This window comes from Erpetoichthys calabaricus, chromosome 11 (assembly GCF_900747795.2).
Source record: "Erpetoichthys calabaricus chromosome 11, fErpCal1.3, whole genome shotgun sequence".
Lineage (NCBI taxonomy): Eukaryota > Metazoa > Chordata > Cladistia > Polypteriformes > Polypteridae > Erpetoichthys > Erpetoichthys calabaricus.
In genome coordinates, this window is record NC_041404.2 from 88,781,816 (window position 1) to 88,804,288 (window position 22,473).

The 22,473-nt window shown below is 36.9% G+C and overlaps 1 protein-coding gene and 1 non-coding gene across 2 annotated transcripts in view; both read left to right on the forward strand.

Moving 5' to 3' along the window:
• The first annotated feature begins 2,915 nt into the window (after positions 1-2,915).
• LOC114661437 (U6 spliceosomal RNA) lies at positions 2,916-3,018 on the forward strand. Its single transcript, XR_003717824.2, has one exon. It is a non-coding gene; the product is annotated as a U6 spliceosomal RNA (small nuclear RNA).
• A 10,682-nt stretch (positions 3,019-13,700) lies between these two features.
• The window catches only part of si:dkey-32e6.6 (extracellular matrix protein 2), a 95,032-nt gene continuing 86,259 nt past the window's right edge, over positions 13,701-22,473 (forward strand). The window contains exons 1-2 of the mRNA XM_028813569.2: positions 13,701-13,949; positions 21,818-21,973. Coding sequence (XP_028669402.1) covers positions 13,799-13,949; positions 21,818-21,973 — 307 coding nt within the window. The 5' untranslated portion in view covers positions 13,701-13,798. The remainder of the gene's footprint in view (positions 13,950-21,817; positions 21,974-22,473) is intronic.

Genomic DNA, 22,473 nt, shown 5'->3' on the forward strand with positions numbered 1-22,473 from the left:
ATATGTGACATTAATAGAACATGTAACATCCATTAAATAATTTAAAAAATAAGACCTTTGACAACAAACTACCTGAGTTTTTGGTCGCAAATTGTACATCACACGACTCCCATTTATGTCTACCAGCATTGTATGGGCAATTTGGCCACCACTAACTTCACATGCCTGACCATAATTAGAAAATATGGAAACCTTGGAAAAGAACTGAAGAAAACCAAATATTTAGAAAGTAGGCAAAGACTAAAATATTTTATCTCTTCAAAAGGATCCACCTTCACTATTTTTTTTTTTGATGGTGATTAATATCTAACAAAACAAAATCTTTATTTTAAATCAAAAAGCACACCAACCAGAGGTGTATAAATCTGTGTCAAGTAGTTCAGAATGGTATTGTCAGTATAGGACAAATTAGCCAAATTTTCTAGAGAAGTAAACATTATTCTTATGTCACAGTACTGGGCCATCTGATAAATGAAGGTCCATGTATAAATCTTACTAGTCATATAAATATGATCAAAATTGTATCTCGCAAAGAATTCATTTATGTTCTTATTGAGAAAAAGGAGAAACAATTTTTTTATTTTATTGGTATTTTTGAAATCACACAACATTCCATACAAATAAATCAATTTTTACAAAAATAGGATTGAAAAAAAATCAACCCCCTCCCCTGAGAAAGAGAGCTAGGCTAGCAGAGTAAAACTGAAAGCTAGTAAAAATAAGTAAATAGTTGAATTAATAAGTGAATAAAGATAAATGGAGAAGAAAAAAAGGGGAGAGAATCTGCTTCCTAGGTACTTTAAAAGCTTATTTTTAATTGTTATTGATTAGATCCTGCCAGGTTTTGAAAACTTCTACACAGATCCTCTAAGTAAGAATTTGATTTTTTCCAATTTCAAATAGTATATAACATCAGTTACTTACTGACTTAAAAGAGGAGATTTAGGATTCCTCCAGCTGAGCAAGATAAGTCTATGTGCCAATAGTGTAGTCAAGACAATTACAGTTTGTTTGTCCTTCTCCATTTTAAGCCCATCTGGGAATACACCAAACACAGCTATTAATGGGATAGATAGATAGATAGATAGATAGATAGATAGATAGATAGATAGATAGATAGATAGATAGATAGATAGATAGATAGATAGATAGATAGATAGATAGATAGATAGATAGATAGATAGATAGATAGATACTTTATTAATCCCAAGGGGAAATTCACATAAGAGGGATTGTGACACCAATGCTGTCTGATAGGCATTTAAAGATTGTGGTCCAGAATAATGTTAATTTGGTGCAGGCCCAAAACATGTGGCCTAGTGAGGTTGAAACTTGATTGCAACGTTTGCAGGTTGGATCTTGCCCTGAAAACATTTTGGACAATTTTAAGCGAGACAGATGTACTCGATATATAATTTTGAGTTGAATAATTGTATGCTTTGTGCATATGGAGCTCGAGTGGATTTTCTGCATCCTTTTCCCACTGTACTCTTGGATCTTTGAAAGGGAGGGACTGTAAAATGGTTTTATATATTGCAGAAATGCTGTCTGAGTCCTCAAGACTGATCAGTTTTTTTTCCGGCATAGAGGTAGGTGGGAAAAATTGGGCAGGTTCTGTTTAACAAAGTTTCTGATTTGAAGTTAGTGAAAGAAATGTGTTGCTGGAAAGTTAAATTTGGAGTGTAATTGTTTGTAGGATGCAAAGACGTTGTCTATGTACAGATCTCTTAAGTGATTTAATCCCAAATGTTTTCTAGACATTAAAAACTGCATATGTTTGAGAGGGTGGAAAAAGGTGGTTCTCGTGCAGAGGTGCCACAGATAAAAGCTTCTTTATCTTAAAATGCTTCCTACATTGGTTCCATATTCTGAGTGAGTGAAGCACAATTGGGTTGTTAGTATATTGGTGATAACTTGCATTGGGGTTCAAAGCAAGGAATATAAAGAAGTACTGCAGGATTTTATTTCTTTTACGGACCAAGCCGATGTATGTTCATCTATTTGTGTCCATGTCCAGGTTTTAATAGCTTGTATATTTGCTGCCCAGTAATAAAATTGAAAGTTAGGTAGAGCCATGCCGCCTTCCACTGTAGGTTTTTGTAGGGTCGCTCTTTGGATACGTGGGTATTTTGAATTCCAAATAAATGAGGTTATGGTTGAATCTAATTTCTTAAAAAATGATTTATTGATGTATATTAGAATGTTTTGAAATAAAAAGATTACATCTTGCCTGAAGAAGGGGCCTGAGTTGCCTCGAAAGCTTGCATATTGTAATCTTTCTAGTTAGCCAATAAAAGGTGTCATTTTGCTTGACTTTTCTCTACATTCATAATGGCTAACACGGTACAGCACCCTAGTACTACTTGAAATAAAAAGAGAAGCTTAGGAAGGATATTCATCTTAACAATGTTAATTCTTCCAGCTAAAGTGAGATGAAGGGTTGGCCATCTATGCAAGTCTTGCTGAACACCCATGTACAGTATACTTCTGCTTTCCAGCGTGTAGTTTGCAAAATGAAAAAACAGTCTAATTGGATGCCGTGTTGTTAAATTTGTTTAATTTATGCAAATTATTTTCCTCTATCCTTCTTATGTACTCAAAAATTCATTCTGATTCCTTGTATCCATTTCCAGTTGCTCAACAGATGAAGCTGTTTCTGTAACTTTAAAGTGTTGATCAGCATTTTATTATTTTGTTTACTTAATAACTGTCATTGTCCTAAAGTAGAATTGTTTAATTTTTATGACTGTGACTGTCAGCATAAATGTGAAATTACAGACGAGGACCAGAAAGGCAGGAACAAAACCTGGACAGGGCGCCAGTCCATCACAGGGAATTTTCTCAGATAACAGTTTAATTATATGATAAGTATTATTAATTATATTTTTAGGATTTGTCATTATGATTGTGCACATATGCTTCCTTCAGCTGCACATCTACTAAAATTGGAATGATACAGAGAAGATTAACATGGCCCCGGCACATGACATGCTATTTTGTGAAATGCTCGTATTTTGTGGGTGGCAAGGTGTCATAGTGGTAGTAGGAAACAAGAGTTCACATCCCAAGTGCTCTCCGTGTGGCGTTTGCATGATCTCCAGATGTTCACATGGGTTTCCTCCCCTAATTCAAAGACAAAGGTTAAGTGAACTGTGAAATGTTAGATTGACCCCACGATGAACTGATGCCCTGTTAGAATGCTGGAAGCAGTGTAGACACAATTCAGATTCAGACTCCTTTTGCTCATTGCTGTATATAAACTATTAGTAGAGTTCCGGAACTCTGTTTTATAACCCAGCAGACAAACAGTATTGCCATTAAACAGAATTAGAATTTTCAATAAACTGACACAACCGTGTTTTTTACTCATATGATATCACTGTTTCAGTCTACAAATTTACTCTGTAGTTTCTTTGCTAAGCACTGCCCATCAGTTACAAACCTGGAATTTTCATATCACAAAGACGGTGTCCCATCTCAATGAGCCATAGAGGGAGAGCCCCTGTCGTACTGCAGATTTGACAGTTTCTAAACTGATGAGCTGTGAGCCAGAACAGAGCAGATTTGATATATCCCAGAATATTGTTTCATTATGAAGTAGTCTTTTGATCCATATGATGCTGTTAAGGCAGTTGTGCTTCAACTATCATCGTGCATGTTTGTCACTTACTGATCAATAATGCCTTGCTGACAAATCTTCTGGGCTATATATGAGTTACTGCACTGTGAGAGAAGGGCTCCTAGACATTTTTTCTGCTTTGGAAGAAGAGAGATGGGTACTGTGTGGTGTTTCCTTCAAAACAGACAAATAAGACTAACAAAATACCCCTATAACTGACAGGAAGATCTGTGGAACTGAAGCTAAGGTCTGTGATATGGTTTGCATAATTGTAGCTAGTAATCTGTGAAAGGAGAAAATTAATTGCATATCTTAAAATAGTGTTTTATTCCTAAGCTTTTGACAACCTATCAGGTGTCATCAGAGGAAAATGATTAGACATACAGGAATCAAAAGCAATATATAGCAAATTCACAAGGGGAGGGGTGAATAAGGTCCTTCTTTTTAAGCGTGCGTAGACTGGGTTCATGTCCAAATGTCTGTTAATGTTGTTTTCATTTGAGAGCCATGATTCAGTCAGCTCTCTGGCACTTTTAGTATTAGCCCTGAATTTTACTTGCACTGTTTCTCAGTTGAACGTGTGTCCAAATAAACTTGTATGTGCGTGTATCAGAGATACACGTCCTTCCTTCTGACAGTGTTTGATGTTCTTGTATGCGTGTTGCGAGTGTTTTAGATGTTTGTCCCATGTATTCAACTGGGCAGTCACTGCATAATATACTGTATTCTGTGTCTCTGATGCAGATTTCTTGCTTTTAACATTAAAAAGAACAGTTTATAGAGTGTTGACAGGTTTATGGATAGGTTTTTTCTGTTTTCACAGTTTAAGGATGGCTTCTTTCACCTGCATGTTGTCTGTTCACAGCAAAATCTTCCACATGCAAGCACCACACCTCAAATCAACTCCAGGCCTTTTAACTGCTTAATTGATAATGACATAATGACGGACTTGCCCACACCTGCCCATCAAATAGCCTTTGAGTCAATTGTCCAATTACTTTTGAGCCCCTGAAATGAAGGGATTGTGTTAAAAAATGCTTTAGTTTCCTCACATTTTTATGCAATCATTTTGTTCACCCCATTGAATTAAAGCTGAAAGTCTGCACTTCAACTGCATCTGAGTTGTTTCATTTAAAATTCATTGTGGTAATGTACAGAACCAAAATTAGAAAAAGTTGTCTCTGTCTAAATATTTATGGACCTAACTGTATACTATTTAAGATAGTATAGTATTAAGATGGACACCGTTTCATTAAAACTTAACTCGCCCTTGATCAAACACAGATTCTTAACCTGTAGACTATCGCTATATGTTCCGCCTCTTTTGCTGCTGCTGTTTTTCTTTTCTTACACTTACCAAGCTTTGGCTATAAACATTTCACAGCTTCAGTGCACCCAAGACTATAGTCCAATACCTTGGGACTACTGTTATTGTAGCTTCTGTATTTATGAGTGTTGTATCTCCCTCACCCTGACTGACCCTGCTGAAAAAAGAACTCAGTTCCTCAACTCTCTGTAAGAAAGTAGAACAAAATCCACAAGCAGAAAAGCAGGTTTAACATATCTTAATCTTTAAATATTATAATCAAATAGTTATTGTGTCATGCACAAAAGTAAAATAAAAATGTGCCTATCCAAAGTATATAACCTGATAGTTTTAAATGTTTAATCTCGAGTGGGACTCAATCTTTTAGTTACAATGATTCTTTCTGTTCAGCTCATCTCTGGTCAGCTCCCATTTGCTGTTTCTCAGCCTCCACCGTTGGAGCATTTGCAGGTAAGAATGAAAGTCAGAGATGGAGAACAAACATCTCATCATATATTCTAGTTAAAAGATGCTGCAATGAGAAAACAGAAGTTTGCAAGCAACTGTTCAGTTTTGGTTATTGTGATAAACTGAATCATGAAACAGCTAAAAGATTGTCTTTTAGGCAGAGAATTTCTGCTGATCACTGCTCCTGTTTACAAAGCATAGCAACCAATCAAGAGTTTAACACTTAATGGATAGGCTGGTTCCTCTGTGCTCTAGACATTTATTGATCCAAGTGCTGCACTGGTAAGTCTCATTGAAATGTCTCTCGTCCTTGCATACATGAACACAGGTCAAACAGGTATCCTGTGCTCTTGTTATTTGAGGAGAGTTTTCAGTATGAGACTTCTATTTTGATGTGCCTGGGGTATTCATGTTATTTTTGTCAACTGTCTGCTTGAAATTTATTAAAGGGGCATTCCCTTATTTGATTTCCATCTACAGTTTCTGCCAGACATGTGTGGAATGTAAATTATTGAAGGGTTTCTACACTCCTGTGTCTTTTATGTTTCTGTTAACAATCACAATTATTTCTGTTAGCTAAAAACCATTAGAGGTAGGGACACAAGTTGTGCCCAAGGATTACTGTGAGAGAATGATGGATCATGAGATGGATGAGCAATAACAAGACTTAGTTAGGCAAAGCAAGGGTTCAAAACAGTAAGATAAGAAATAATAGAAAAAAGGGCAAGACGCTGATTAGAAGTCAGGAGCAAAAAGAAATTGTAATCAGAAGCAGAAGTCTAGCACTAGAACCTAATTGAATTTAGAAACTAACTGTAGTAATGAAGACTTTGTCAATAAATGTATCCACCAAGGGATAGTGCATGAAGTGACTGTCGCATTTATATATTGTCACTTCCATGATTTCATTAGAGTAACAATTATGGTCAAATGTTACTTTCAAACAATGTCACTTAAACAATGAAAACAAAATACAGGCAAATCTGGTTAATTCAAATTAAAATTAAAAAAAAAATACTGCTCTTATATTTTAAGGGTCAGAGCCCTATTGGCATTTTCTGGGTGGCACCTGACTCATTTGGGAGCCCTTAGCTGCCATCTGTTGTCTTAATCTGCTTAATTCCCTCAAAATATCTACTTTCTGGGTCTCCTTTACTCCTACAGTGTGACTGGCTCCTTGTGGCCCATTTTTATCTAAACTGTTATTTTGAGGGCCTCCAATTTTAAATGTGTGGCTTGTTTCTATTTAGTCAGTCAGTGCATATACAAGCACACACAAAACCGGCATAAAGTGATCGGGTTAATGCAGAAACCTGGTTTCTTAAAAACCTCTGATTACATGTGCTAGTCCACGTATAGAGTAATCATTTGGCAAAACACTCTGATATCATAAAAATACTTTAAACAAAAGGTTAAACATCATCAATGGCTGAGGTGAATCCGAAAAGAAGCATGAAGCTTGTGTCTTCTGAACAATGTTGGGAATTGTTACATTTAAAAGTAAAGTTACATTACACATTCCTCACAAAAATAATACTTAATATGTTATATAGTTGCTTGTTATAAAATGTATACGTTATAACAGTGCATTACTTTACCTTTTTTTCATCTATATGATAAACTATACATTTCACTGGCAAGCATTTTTTAATAAATTCTATGCCCAGAGCTGGCTCATGCCAATATTCACTTTGTGTAAGCAAAAAGAAAAAAACACTTTCATATGTTGAAAGAAGGAAAATTAGTTGTTTTTCTATTTATTTTATTTTTTTTAAATTGCCAAGGGATGAGTTACTTAGTAGCTGGCATTCCACTAGGTAGATAAGCAGCTTCAGTGCTGACTGTACGAGAACCAATAGAAGTTTCAAGACTATCAAAGTCTCATTAGAATTCCATCTAGTGGGGCAATGGCAAGCAAGCTACCTGAAACAGCGACATAAAAGAGCAATTGGCATCAGTGAACACCACAGTGGCCCAGCACTACAAAATTAAATAAACCAATCATAATGATTGGGCACTTGTGATGATGCTTTAAAGCAGCATCAAGTCAAGTTGGGGAGCATGTACTGGTACAGTGCGTTGCCACACCCACTACACGATGAAACAACTCGGGATCCCAGTTGGCAACACCCCAGGCAGACACGCAGTCCAGTTCCACCCCCTGGAAATGACCCTCTATCTGCCGCAGTCAGATGTTACATGGGTGACCCCTTGCCCTGGTCCAGCCACTTGGGTCCCCAACAATGAGGAAATTACGAGCTGGATCAACCTCGGGGAAACGCACCACATGGCCGTAGTGCCATAATTGATGCTCCCTCACAATGCAGGTAATGTGCCTCATTCGGGACTCCATAAGCAACCGCTCATGCAACACAAAGTCAAACCAATGGTACCCAAGGATTTTCTGGAGAGACATAGTACCAAAGGAGTCCAGTCTTTGTCTCAGGTCACTGGATAGCATCCATGTCTCGTAACCATATGGCAAGACAGGAAGCATCAGGACTCTAAAGACTTGGACCTTTGCCCTTTTTCATAGATATCTAGAGTGCCACACACCCCTTTCCAGCGACCTCATGACCCCCCATGCTCTCCCAATCCGTCTACTGACTTCATAGGAAGAGTCACCAGAGACATGAATGTCACTGCCAAGGTAAGTAAACCTCTCGACAAGGTCGACACTCTCTCAGCAAATAGACACACTGCTGATGGCTATGCCCAAAAGGCCTGGATCTTGGTTTTTATCCAGGACACTCGCAAGCCCAGACATTCAGTCTCCTCACTTAGTCTCTTGAGTGCCCCAATCAGAGCCTCCATTGACTCCGCAAAGATCACAGCATCATCAGCAAAGTCAAGATCCGTGAATCTTTCTTCACCAACAGATGCCCCAAAGCCGTTCGACCCCACGACCTTGCCCAACACCCGGTCCATACAAGCATTGAACAGAGTACGAGCAAGAACACATCCCTGATGAACCCCAGAATCAACTGGGAAAAATGCAGAGGTTCTGCCTCCACTATGTACAGCACTCACAGTACCAGCGTACAGGCCAGCCATGATATCCAGCAACCTCGAGGGGATCCTGCGAACCCTCAGGATGTCCCACAGGGCAGCTCGATCGCACACTTTACAAAAATTGACAAAGGCTGCAAAGAAACTGCTGATATTCACGTTTGCGTTCCATGAGAACCCTCAGTGCCAGGATGCGGTCTATGGTAGACTTCTTAATCGTAAAACCAGGCTGTTCTGGTCGCTGATAGGTGAGCAAGTGATCACGGATCCTATTGAGGAAGACCCTAGCAAGGACCTTACCCAGCACCGAGAGCAGTGTTATCCCCCTGTATTTGCTGCAATCCGGGCGATCACCCTTCCCTTTCCAGATAGGGACGACAAGTCCCGTTTTCCAGTCAGTTGGAATAATGGTAGTCTCCCAAATGGAAGCAAAGATTACTTGCAATGCCAGGAGGACAGCTTTACCACCAGCCTGAAGAAGTTCACCCCGGATACCACAGATCCCTGCAGCCTTTACCCCCCTCAGCTGGTTCACCAACTGTGCAATCTCAGTTGGGTGGTTCTCAGCTAATTGGAGGCTCAGCCTCAAGGACCGTGAACCCAGAGATATCCAACGTCCTAGCCGGAGGATCAGCTTTGAACAACTGCTCAAAGTAGCCGGCCCAGCGAGTCACAACTGCAGTGTCATCTTGCCTGACAGATGAACTGAGTATAATTTAAATTTGTAGTTTGTCAACGTAATAAACATAACAAAATACCAGATCCTTTCTTTATTTGCAGACCAGTATAAAATCCTTCATGGATTGCTGTCTGGAAACCCTTGACGAATGCATTGTTGAGGTGGGGGTCAGGCACCTGGCCAACCCTTAAACTCCGCCAATGGCTGTTCACCACGTTTTACAATATCAAACTACCACTTTGATATAATATACAGCCAAAAACATGTATAGAAAATGTAGTATTAATTAAAATGTTTGATGTATAAAAAAAATGAATGCACCTTTTTCAATTGCTGTCTTCGGCACCTGTATGTCAAGCACCCTTCACAGCCTCCATATTTTAAGTAAATGCCAAAAGGCATGGAAAGTGTTTTTTATGTAAAAAAGTAACACAAATCTGTTTTATTATTATTATTATTATTATTATTATTATTATTTAAATAAAGATGCCATTATTAAATAAAATAAGTATTGCGTTATTTTACTCATTGCTTTAAAGTTATTCTTACTATGTAACACGCATTACTTTTAATGCGTTACCCACAATCATGGGTTTAGTAGTGGGCGGAAAAAGAGTAATAATTACCCAGGGCCAACTGGGTGGGGGGCACTTGAAGCCTAGAATAAAAAGGAAGGGGCTCACAGAGATTGCTTATATATGGGGCCCAGAGTTCTGTGCTGCACTGCTGCCCCCAATACTGCTCCCAAGCAGTTTGTAAAGAGAGAGAGGTCAGGAGCACATGTTGATACAGTGCATTTCCGTACCCACCACATGACAAACCAACTCATAATCCCAGATTAGGACCTGAGTGCAGCCATGCAACAGGTGACACCTTAGCACCACACTAATTCAGATGGAATGGAACCAGTGTGAGCTTTTTTATGGTGGCTGGAGTGCCAATTCTGCCACCAACCCCTAGGTTTTCCCTGTAGGATGGAGCAATTGCAGGTTAAGGGTCTTGCTCAAGGCCCCAACGAAGTAGAATGTTAATTTTTTCAAAGTAATTTAGTTACATTACTCATTACTTACAAAAAAAGTGTTACAAACTGTGCATTGCTTTTGTGTTACTTATTCTTTTTTTGTATGAAAAACTAAATATTTCACTGGCCATCATTTGTTATTAAATCCTAAGCCCAGGCATGAAACAGACCAGAAACACAGTCATACATGATAACTTTCTTCTGTTTAATAATTATGTCCTTCATGTGTGGTGAAATAATTCATCCTGTTTTTAACATCCTTGACCTTACCCACCAATGATTTGTGGTATAAACACTGGCTACTGTATCACCCAATCACACTGTTTCAATATATCTATAGCAAAGAGCTGTAAAAAAATGTAAATTGACACTTTATTAATATGTGTCTGTTACTAGGTTGCATGTAGCACTCTTTTCTGCTTAGTTCGATTGAATAGCAACATACTTGTACATTTGCTACTTGCCTTAAACCCAGTGTTAGGTATTAAGTAACACAGGTATAATTAGTAAGCATTAATATATAATTGTATATTGTGTATAATTAATAATAACTCAGGTATTTTTACTTCAATAAAATAAGTATTGCATTGTGTTACACGTTACTTTAAAAAATAATTGGACTTGTAGCACATGTTACTTTTAATGCGTTACCACAGCACTGCTCCCAATTGTGCTGCTGAGCTTAGTACTATATGTTCAGCTTATCAACATAAATTTAGCGATTTCAGACCGATAAGGAAGGAATAATTCAATCACCCAAGTATTTGCCACAGAAATATCTTAGTGGACTCACCCCCTTTGTACATAACTTGGTGGCATGATGATGCAGTGGTACCACTGCTGCCTTGCAGTAATCAGACCAGGGTTCACGTCCTGTATTCTTCTTGTATGGAGTTTCCATGTTGTTTGTGTGGGTTTCCTCTGGGTGCTTCGGTTTCCTCCCACAGTCCAAATACATGCAGGTTAGGAGGATTGGCAATACTAAATTGGTCCAAGTGTGTGGTTGGGGTCGTGTGTATGTGTTTTCGCCCTGTGATGGACCGGCGCCCTGACCAGGGCTTGTTACTGTCTGGCTCCCTAAGCATGCTGGGATAGGCTCCCACACCCACCACTGCAACCCTGTTCAGGAATAAGTAAGTTAGAAAATGACTGACTTTGTATACAACCACTATGTGATTTACACACCACACTACAGTGATTTAGTGATGAGAATTGACCCAGCAACTTTATAATATAAAGTTCAGTGTTTTAACCATTTAGACAAACTAGAAGAAACCCATCCGGAGTAACATGTAGTCAGAGTCTGCACTGATGAAAGGTAAACCCTTCCAGAAGCCAATGTGGGCAACACAGTGCAGCTTGGTGGCCAAAATCATGTAGTGTATACAGTATAAAGGGAGTACCATATTGAAGGAAGTGTCATAAGGCACTGACCCAAAACAATCTTTATTCCACTTAATCATAAGACACTGGTAAGTTCTAATAGATTATCACAAGAGCACTTATTTATAGTATAAGCTAGTCTGTCAAGAATCATTTCAAAGCGCCTGTTTAGCAACTTAAATGTTGGTCTTAGAACAGAGATGATGATCCAGTGGTTGTTAAGGAATGTTACCCTTAAGTCATTTTTGGAATTAACTGACACTAGAAATGCCTAACAGCTTTTGTATTATTGGCTAAGAAATACATATTCAGAGTTTGCCCTGTTTCATCCATACATGCCAGCCAAGAGGAGTGGTTGAGTATTCTTTCCTATCCAAGAACAGGATATGCTGCTGAAGATCAAATCAGAAGAAAGTAGAGCCAATCTATGGTTGACCTTAAACCTTATAAAGGCAACAGAATTTTGCAACCATTTAGTGATCATCTTTGTAATAAAATGGGCCATTAATTGCTAAAATATTATTGTTTGAGTAGAGAATTTCTATTTTATAGAGCATATCAATTGATCCTAGATTGTATATCTCGACATTTGGTGGCTCTTTGTCTTCCAAACAGCAGGAAAATCTTGTCTTTATCTATTGCTGGTTGGAACTCTGGGCAAGGGTTTGCTTTGAATATTGGGAAAATAATACTGTATATGATGACATATTACAGGAAAATGGTTGGGAGTTAAGACGATGAGCTGCACTGGTTTTATAAAGACATAATGCAATTTTGATAAGAAAATACTGTTCAGGTCAGCATAGTTTATTCATCCCAACTTGCCTAACTTGTTCATTTTCATCAGGTCAGTATTTGAAAGTTATCAAAGTACTGTTGTTTACTGCTTGGTAACTTTCTCATTTATCTATAATTCTATATTTGAATAAAAAATGCTAATGTTTTTGTCAGTTGAATAAAAATATTACTATTTGTATTTGAATACAAATTTGCTAATGTTTTTATTACATTTATCCTTCCATCTGTAGCAAACCCCATTGTGGTTGCCCATTGTATACTAGTGTTATAGTTTTAAATGTTTTATTGAGCTAGGCCTAGTAGGATGCCAGAAATATTTAAATCTAAACCTACCATGATTTCTTCCATTAATGAAATATCAGCTCCACGGTTGCAGTCCTTACCTTTTTATTGAATAATTGGGAATAGATGGAGATGGTAGGATATTACCTGTGTATACGAGACAAGAGCTGCTTAAGGTCATATTTAAAAGTGCATTCAAACACGTGAAACTTTCTGCCATAGAACATACTGTAGATAAATTGAGTAAAAACCTGTCAACTGATAAGATAAAAGTTTAAATGAAGCAAAGTGGTATACTGTCAGAATTCAGAGAAGGATTCAGAATCACAGAAAGGAAAAACTATAAATCTCAAGGGATAGGTAAAACAAACATCAGCTAAGCCAAACCAAAAACAAGAGTTATGATTTAATGTCAAAGTACTGAGCAAGGTTCTGGAGCCTGTTTAAATTACGAGGTGGACTTCATCTAAAGAAAAAATTACATATACTGTAGGAGTGCTTTGTACAGCATCAGGCAAAACAATAAGTAGGCTCTTGTACTGCCACATGCACAGATACAGGAGTCTCTGGCAGCAACTCATTGTAAACAAACCTAAATAAAGTGACTTTTGCTGCACAGAAAGGGGGTTTCCAAACACTACCCAAACTGCATCCCTGTAACAGCATGGGCACAATGTGGCCTTTCACTGAGCACTTCTTTCCAAGATTTCCCTCAGCAAGCTCAGCAATATACATTTCAAATGGACCATTGCCACACTCACCATGGCACCCTGTTTGCATTCAAAACAGAAGCTTAAGGATTTTCTGTCTTTATTATTATTATTATTATTATTTTTATTTTATTATTATTATTATTATTATTATTATTATTATTAATGCAGACCAGGTCAGACATTTTTTAATGCTTGGTTGAGCTATGCAGCTAGCTACTTGTGTATCAATGATAATAATATGTATATATAGTCTTATCGGATATTCTGTAATATGTAACTGTTCATTAGTTTAGCTTATGGGAGGAAAAATGTTTGAGGGACCACAGGTTTTCATGAAAAGAGGTCTTTGTTAACATTGCTCCACCTCCATTTCACTTGACCAGCTTCTTTTTTTTTTTTTTTACATACTGTTGCATTGAAGGCAAGCAGTGCAGCTCCCTCATTAGCAGAGGTTTGATGTCAGACACGTCCTGAATGTGACAACTCCTCCAGTTTGTGCTTCTAGGCCTACCTCTGCAACATGAAGATGTTTCTAATCTTACTGTTCATTGCTTTATGGGGTAACAGTTTGGCAAGTGTGAGGGTACAGGACAGAAGATTTCAGAGGAACACAAGAATTGATCCCAAGCCAGCTAACAGTCCTGCTTCACTTTCTTCAAACCTATTTCCAGGTAAGCATTCATCTTTGAAACTGCATTTGTGTGTAGCTCTGAAATGTTTGTATAAATAAGAATGACAGCATACTGTGAAATCAAAGTCAAACCAATGTCTCTTTAATAATTAGTTTCAGAACAAAATGAAATTATTTGAGTCAGAAAGCAAATAATTGGATTATATTCCAAGTCCTACTAAGACAAAAAAAAGGCTGGTTCAGTAGGTTTGTTAACAAAAGTGTGTTTTAATTCTAGGTAAGAATATTCCTAAAAGCTATCACTTTTTATTATTTTCAAAGTCATAAGCTGCAAAAAAATGTCAGTGATAGTGAATCATGTCCCCATCTCACCCAGTTTAAGGGCAAGCCCAGTGCAGTATACTCAGATAAACAGTCTTCTCGACATGCACAATGATAATGAACAGATGTACAAATGGGTTCAGAGAAGATAAAGGCCAACTCCAGCATTCATTCATTTTTTCACAAGCACATACTGTGTCCTGACTGCTCTATGACCAGCAGAACTCACATGAGACTCTCTGCAAGGCACGTGCAACACATGAAGCAAAAGAAAACACATGCTCACTGACTCCTGTGGGCCTCCACACAAGGACCACACATCTGGTGGCTTCTGAATTGTACATCATGAATCATGACAAACAGCAAGATTTCATCCATTTGATTTAACATAAAAACTACTTTTAAAAAATTAGTGCTACGTTCTACTTTAGTCTCATATGAATAAATGGTAAAATTTAAAGAAGTGTGAAAAAGGAGATTAGTGCATTTAGGAGAAGAAAAAAGTGGTGAAAGTTAATTGCACACTTGAAAATTTAGAAAGCCACATTTACACCTGCTGTGATGGTAGGCATTGCAAAACTGCTTGTAATGTAAAAGTCAACCCAAGATCATTATTTATCATGTTAGCATTAAGAGAATTGTCAAGAATGAAGGCCAGTGTTTTAACAACTGCATATATAACTAAAATAAAACACTGAGTTATTTGAATTCTTATTTTTTTATATTTTCAGAATTTAACAGTTTAGAATATGCCAACTGAGAATATTAAACAAATACTGAACAGTCTGGTGACTAAATACAGGAAAGTGGGCAGCACAGGGGCACAGTCAGCCGTGCTGTCACACAGCTGAAGAAAACTCCGGGTCCTAATCTGGGATCCTGAGTTGGTTTGTTATATGATGGGTGCGGCAATGCGCTGTGTCAGCGCATGCTGCTTTCTTCTCTCTCCTCCTTAGACCCTGAGCTCTGCTCCTTTTCCTGTCTGTGTGGAATTAGCACATTTTCCCCTTGCCTGTGTTTTTCTACACATAATACAATAATGTGCATGTTAAGTTATTCTGCAACTCTAATTTGACATTAGAGTGTATGTGTGTCTCCTGAGATAGACCGATGCTCCTCCTGGTGACTCCCTTCAAGTCACTGCTATTTACCATATGCTGGTGAGATAGGTGTAGGCTTCTATGACTCTGAACTATTTTGAATGGATTGGGAAATGAATGAGTGAATGGACAGAGAGAGAACAATGTGGTACTAAAACCAAATAAATAGCCAAGATGTAACCATTTAACCATGGGTTTTCAGACAAGATGATCTTTATATTTACAAACCTTTAAGTACTTTTAGAATATTTTTTAAAACTGGAAAAAAATCTTTAGGACTGATAGCTAGCCAGTGTTCTTAAATCATATAAAAAGGGAATTGTGGCAACTTTGATATTGTTAGACCACATAGTTTAGTGTGCATTACAGGAGCAATAATAAAAGGGATTATAAGTGTCAAAAAAGCAGACATCTAATAAATGTGTGGTAACTGACAATGAGCACTGGTTTGAAAGAGTTTTAATAATATAACGGAGTTTTACACCACACCACACTTAATCCTGAGCAGAGTTTCTTAAAGTTTGTGTCCTGCTAGGTAATGCACATACATTAAACGTTTCAGCTTTTTTCTACAAGTTTGGAATTTTTTTCAAAGCACAAACAATCAAATTCATATATAAAGGAACCTTCCCAGAAAAAAAGGGTGCTTTGTCAAGCAATTGTTTTATGAGGACCATACAACCCAGTAAAAAACCATGAATGCCATTAAAGAACCATTATTTTTAACAGTGTGGGGAATTTGTTTCTTGGTACAAAGAGAACTGTCTGCAACTCAACATCACTTGGGAATCTTACAACTAGTGTGGAAATATTATTTGAAAGGCTGAGACTGGAACACCAGTCAAGAAAGGTTAAGCTTAATCTGTGCAACACAATTATGTGGCCTAATTGTGAATACTTTATGCCATTTTGATCCCTTTATTTCAAGACATAATGGCACTAGAGAAAGTCAAGTGGAAAGCATTAAGTAATGAGTAAAGACTAGATTGACCATCAATTAGATACAGTATAAAGCCATTTGTTCTGAGCATCAAATCAGAAGTAACATGAGAAGGAAAGATCAGGGACCCAAACAACAGATTTAACTGCTCTTTAGGCAGATTTGTCATATACATGCCTTCAGTGAGCTGTGAACAGTACATCTCTAGTTGTAACTATACTGAGGATGAATAAGTCACCTGAACGGTTCTCTCAAGTCGAGAAGTTGCTCTGCTCTGTTTTTTAACCTAAAAAACTATGAAGGTTGTCACAAACAGCTGCTTATAGATGCAGCTGTGATTTTGAAGTTGTTAAAAAGCTTGTAACAATAGGAGACATTTTTTCTACAAAAATTCAGTTCTCATTTCACTAATTTGGATTTATCAATCCCATGCTTTTTATATGCTCACAAGGCCCAATTTTTGTTTCCCCCATTGAGGGCAATTGACCTCTATTCACATGAATGAATATGTCTATTGGCTTATAGTGATGGAGAAATTTAGATTTTGTCATTTGCATGCTCATTCTGCCTTTGTTTGCACTCTGGGTTATGGCTGAATGAGACCAAAAGGTAAAAAATCATCTCAAAGAACAGGAATGCCACCCTTCAAACATTAAACTATATATTGTCTCAATCTGGATTACTGTGGATAGCAGAGGACAATTGCTCTGTAAAAATATTTTTTATTTTTCTTTTATTTTTTACATTTTTTTAAAATTGCGATTAGCAAGCCGCCACCACCACCCCCAACTCCACTTCACTCTTTGGCAAAATCAAAATGATCACTTTATAAATTTAAAATGAAGGACTGCACTTAGCTTTTCTTTTTAATTCATTTTGTTTAATTCCTGTGTTGTGTAGTAATAATTATACTAAATCTTTCATTTAACATGACTTATTTAATAGCAAGCTACATACATTTTATGTAAAAAGTAAATAAATACATAAGTAACAATAATGGTAACAGATCTTAGTGATACCTAAATCTTTGATTATAACAACTATGTTCTAATAGTGCATACTTGAGGGCTATAGACTGCCTTCTTGAAACAACGCATCCTTTATGTAATCCTGCATCTGCTTTAAATGAATTCAGGCTTAGTACTAGTATACAATCCTGACTCCTGCTGGATATTTGCAATCATTTCAGAAACATACGGAGAGCAAAACACAGTAGTACTGTCCACAAGACACGATGAGGATTTGCTCTTTCGCCCAACCCATCAAGAAGATATGTCAGATTCATGCAGTTATAAGACTATTCAATTAAAGTTTGTAAAGCAAAACAAAGATGTTTGTAGACTATTAACTTGGGAAATAAAAACTGTAAGGGAGTTGTTTCAGTTATGCCGCTTGAAGTTGAACAGTCTTATTGCCATGTGTATCCAGAAAGGATGCTTTTACAATGCATTTCGTCCTTATAGTCTCTGTTATCGTTAGTTATGTACCCAGTATAGTACACTGTGCAGTTTTCATAAGGCTTACAAGGCCATCTCACAAAAGACAAGTGGTGCTGTTTATCAGAGAAAACTTACATGGAAAAGATAGCAAAACAACAGTTCCGTTTCTACATTTAGGGCTAGTGGGACACATCTCCTCTATATGTTGTGCAAAATAAGTATTAAAAATCCCTAAATAATTTATTAATATAATTTTTACATAACTCTCAATTTTGTCGTCTTAAGCAGTTTTTTTTCAGTTTTTCATCATTTGCTCAATGTAATTTCTTATCTAGAAAAATACTGGTTTTTGTAGTATTTAGAACTGTTTTTGTGCTGGATGCTCAACAAGCCTGTTTCTGAAAAGTCCCATCCCAGTACTATTTTAAATGTAAGACAATACTTTAAGGAAAAAAAATTGGATCAATATCAGGAATGCATCAAACACAGACATTATGCTGATCAGAGTAGCTGAGCAGCCTATTGATCCTCACTCATAGCTGTGGAGGACCTCCTGAAAGCAAAAATTTTGAAAAAGCCACCAAACAAGCCTTATAAGTGCTCTTTGACTTTGTAGTATGATGCAGAGTCCTGATGCAGAAAGGACAGATAAGTAGAAAATTGTTTATCAACTGTCTTCTGATCATGCACTGTCCTGTAAATACCTGGTAAGTACTTCCTACCCCAAAGGCATTCAGTTCTAATTGCTGTTAAAATGTATAACTTTTCTTAGTGTTTATTCATGTTAGGGTCCTAGGGTGACCCTATTCTTTCTTTTATATTCTTTAATGATGTAAACCTTAACAAAATGTATCAAATCCCAAACTCTAACCACACTGTCAGGTATTGTGCTTCAGCACTTTCATCTTCTATCTGTAACACCAGGCAATTAGGCATAGTAAAAGAACAGGCAAAAGAAAGTTACACATTTATTTGTGTATTATACATACTACGTTTTATTATAACTAATGCCATCATATAAAAACTAACTGAATGTAGCTTCACACAACCATATAACCTAATACTGCTTGGCATGTAGTTTCAGATAGTACATAAACTTGTAGTTACATTCACTTCTCTCCTTAGCTAGCTTATTGTCTGCATAGGGTCAAGTAGCCTGCCTGTCTCAGTATGGCTACAGAGAAAAAGCTGGTCTTGTCAAGATGGAAAAAAATGGCTGAGAGTCATTTTCTTTGTTAACTCTGTATTTTTCTTCTTGAACCAGTAAAATAAGCCATCTCCCTACTGCATACTAATTCTGTTTAGGCATATTTTCTCCCCCATTCTAGCCCTGGTTTTCCCCCTAGAAGGGGAAGGGATGTCATAAATACTACTAATCTATTTCACCCATTTCAATCTCTGTCTGCCTGTTAATGGTTTTTCATCTCAAGCTAGCTGGCCACTTTCACTTTGCTTATCCCTTCCTGGGGGAATGGCTCAAAGAATGTCCTTGTAAATCTAGTTGAATGTGGGTTGATGAATGCCCCCAATGTGACAGCATTCTTAAATGTGTGGAGAGATTGACTTGTTTAAAGAAAGCTGTCAATAATTAATTCTTAAATGACAATTTACAAGCAATTATCAAAATATTAAATGTTAATCTACATTATAATAGCCAATACTGTATGTTTTCCTGGTTAACAACTGGTTGTGTGGCTTTCAGTTTACTTAACATTTAAGTCTGTATTTCTGTATTTTCTTAGATGAAGATATAAAAACAATGCGATGCCATTTGTAGTAGCACTTCTGCTTTGCAGTAAGGAGATCATGGGCTCATGTCCCAGTCCTCCCTGTGTAGTAGCTCATTGAGTAGTGAGAAAAGCACTATATAAATGTAAAGAATTATTATTACTATTATTTAAAACAGACCAGGCAACAGAATTCCGTTGTTTAATTGATTTTTAACTAAAGTGAACAAATTGTGAATTTGCATATCTTGCTAGTCATTAAAGTCAAAAGAGGGACAGATATTATTATTATTATTAGGTATGTTATTATTAACATTAGAGATGTATGTACACATAAAGGAAAATTCTGGTATGATTCCACCAGAATTTTAATGTCAAAACACTACTGAAAGTGAAATTTGGTTTTGGAAAGAAATGTGTGCAAATTATAGATGATTACACAACCTGAATCAGTACAAGGTAGTCCAAACTTAATCAGCCCTGCATATAACCTGTTGTTGAGTCTGGAGTGTTTGAATGCCCTTAAGCTTCCTGTCAGAGTGCAAGGAGTTGCAGAGCCCATGAGAAGGGTGATAAATGTTACCTGTTTATGGCCAGAATCCTACCACAGTAACAGCTGTTGTAGAGCTGCTCAAATGAGACCATTAAAAAGCAGGAAGAAGAACATGTGTAATGGGAACGTAATTGCAGCTAGTCCATCAGACTTGTAGTTTCTGCCATTTGTGAAATGTATCTATGTTGATATCTGTTGGCATTACATCTTGAGGTCCTTTGACTTCATAGAAAATATTAAGAACGTTTCTCAAGGAAAGTCCTCAAGCAACAGTTGTAAGGATGAACCCATTCTGAATGATTAGTTACATTATTAGTATTGCATTATTAGTGGTTATTATTTGTTGATTCATATGTTCTTTTATGGCTGATACACAGTTTCGTTCTGATATGAATGTGAACACTGCACTGCCATTGAGAAAAGTGTTTTAGATTGCATACTTTATGTACTGTGTAAGCATTAAGTACTGTTTGACATGTAACTCTGCATACCTTACAAGAATTGCCAAGATGGCCATTTATAACAAATAAACCATGTTTAATTATTAGTGAAATGTCTGTTTTTCAGTTATTGAATCTATGCAATAATACATTTTACTAGTTAAAGAGTGATATTTAGGTGTTGTGTAAGATGTATGATGTTAGTGTTAGATGGTGTCCCTGGAATAATGGCCAATAACCCTATATAGTCTGGTAGTGAATCAAAGAAACTTTGCTAAAAATTGTATTGCACTAGCTCATTCCATTCTCAAGTTTGCTATTTTATAGGACGTGGAAAAGTGCATCTGAAAACTATTTTTCCCCTCCTTCTCCTCTGTCCTTAGCTAATTCTGTACCTTTAACTGAACCCACAAATGAAAATGAATAGTGTAAAAAGTTGTGTTTGCTTTCTTTTCACAGTAATCATTCATTATTCCCTCATAACCAGTTGTGTATTTATTTAATTATTTATGTCATTCTTCTTGTTTTGATGGGGGATGGGAAGCATGTGAAGAAAAGTTTGTAAAAAGTGATGAATAAATAAATGAAACTTGATTGACTTACCAAAGGGTTCATCAGCATTTATCATGTATTAAATCAAAATCTTTCTTTCAACTGCTCCCAGTCTAAGTTAGACAATCAATCTACACAATCTTTTTTTCCCCCTAACATTCAGTGCTATCCAAATTGAGAGTGATATTTAAACCTTATGACCACTAGGGGTCATGTTTTGTCTATTTCTACAATTCACCTCCCTTGAATAAAGTACATACAGCAAGTATGAAGTATAAATAGCATTTATTGAGGCTTCTTTAAAAGTATATATAGTCTGTTAACTAGCTGCCCAATCTTTCTGATGATGAATACAGTATTTTTAAGAATGCAAGGAATTTTCAAAATAGCTAACAGAAAGATGCGTTCTCTTACTTAGTTTGCTGTTGAATACTGGTAATTTTTCTACTACAAAGAGTAATTCATATATTGTATATTTCATAGAAAAGAATAGACTGGGTTGGTGTAGAGTGATTACGCATAATATTTTTTTATTAACAGCCTGCCATATTTTTTTATTTGATATACCTCCTACTCTTTTCAACAAAAATAATGATATTTGATAATATTTGACTTTTGATAATAACTTGGTTTAACTTTTCGTTTTCTAAAAGCACTCAGAGGCTGTAAAAAAATTGTTCATTGGATAGAGACAGAAAATATGAAAAGGAACCCATGTCTCTGATTCTCCAACTATTAGTTAGTACTCTGTACTGCTTCAAGGTCGTATTGAAACTTTGTGTCACTAACTGTTTTTGTTTTTTTGTTCTTTTTCCTCTTTTGCCACACTTTGGAAGGTGGTCACTGTCTTGTGAATGGAATGGTCATGTTTGAGAGTGCTGTTTGGTCCCCAAAGCCTTGCAGTGTCTGTTCATGTAAGCGTGGGAAGGTGAATTGTGAGAATATGCTGTGCAGCTCTTCTGCATGTGTAGGTCCAGCTTGTGTCCCTTCAGGTAAGTAGGCATCACTCACCCTACAAGAATCTTGTATGCAAGTATTGCATGGCCTCCAAGGACTTACTTTGGGTGCTCTCAGTTGCTTAGGTTCCTAATAACTGTGTAGAAAATTATTGTAAAGTAAAACTTGATAATAGATAATATTGTTACTGTATTGATTTGGGTATCCCTGTGCAATTTTGCTGCTTTGAAACGTATAAAGACCTGTGCTCCAGTGGATTGCACCCATCCATCTTATAAGCTCACTTATTTAAATACAGAGCTGTAGGGAGCCAAATTGTGTTTGATTAGCACTAGTCAGGAACCAAGCCTAGAAGAGGTAGCAGTCCATTTTAGGAAGCTGTCAATCTCACACTACAAACCCTAATCAACCTAAAGAACAGGAAGCCATCACTCACACTAGAGGCCATAATCAATCTAAACAACACATACAAGGGATGTGGGAGGAAATCAGAGTGCCAAGTGAAACCCACATAAATACAGGGAAAATATGCAAA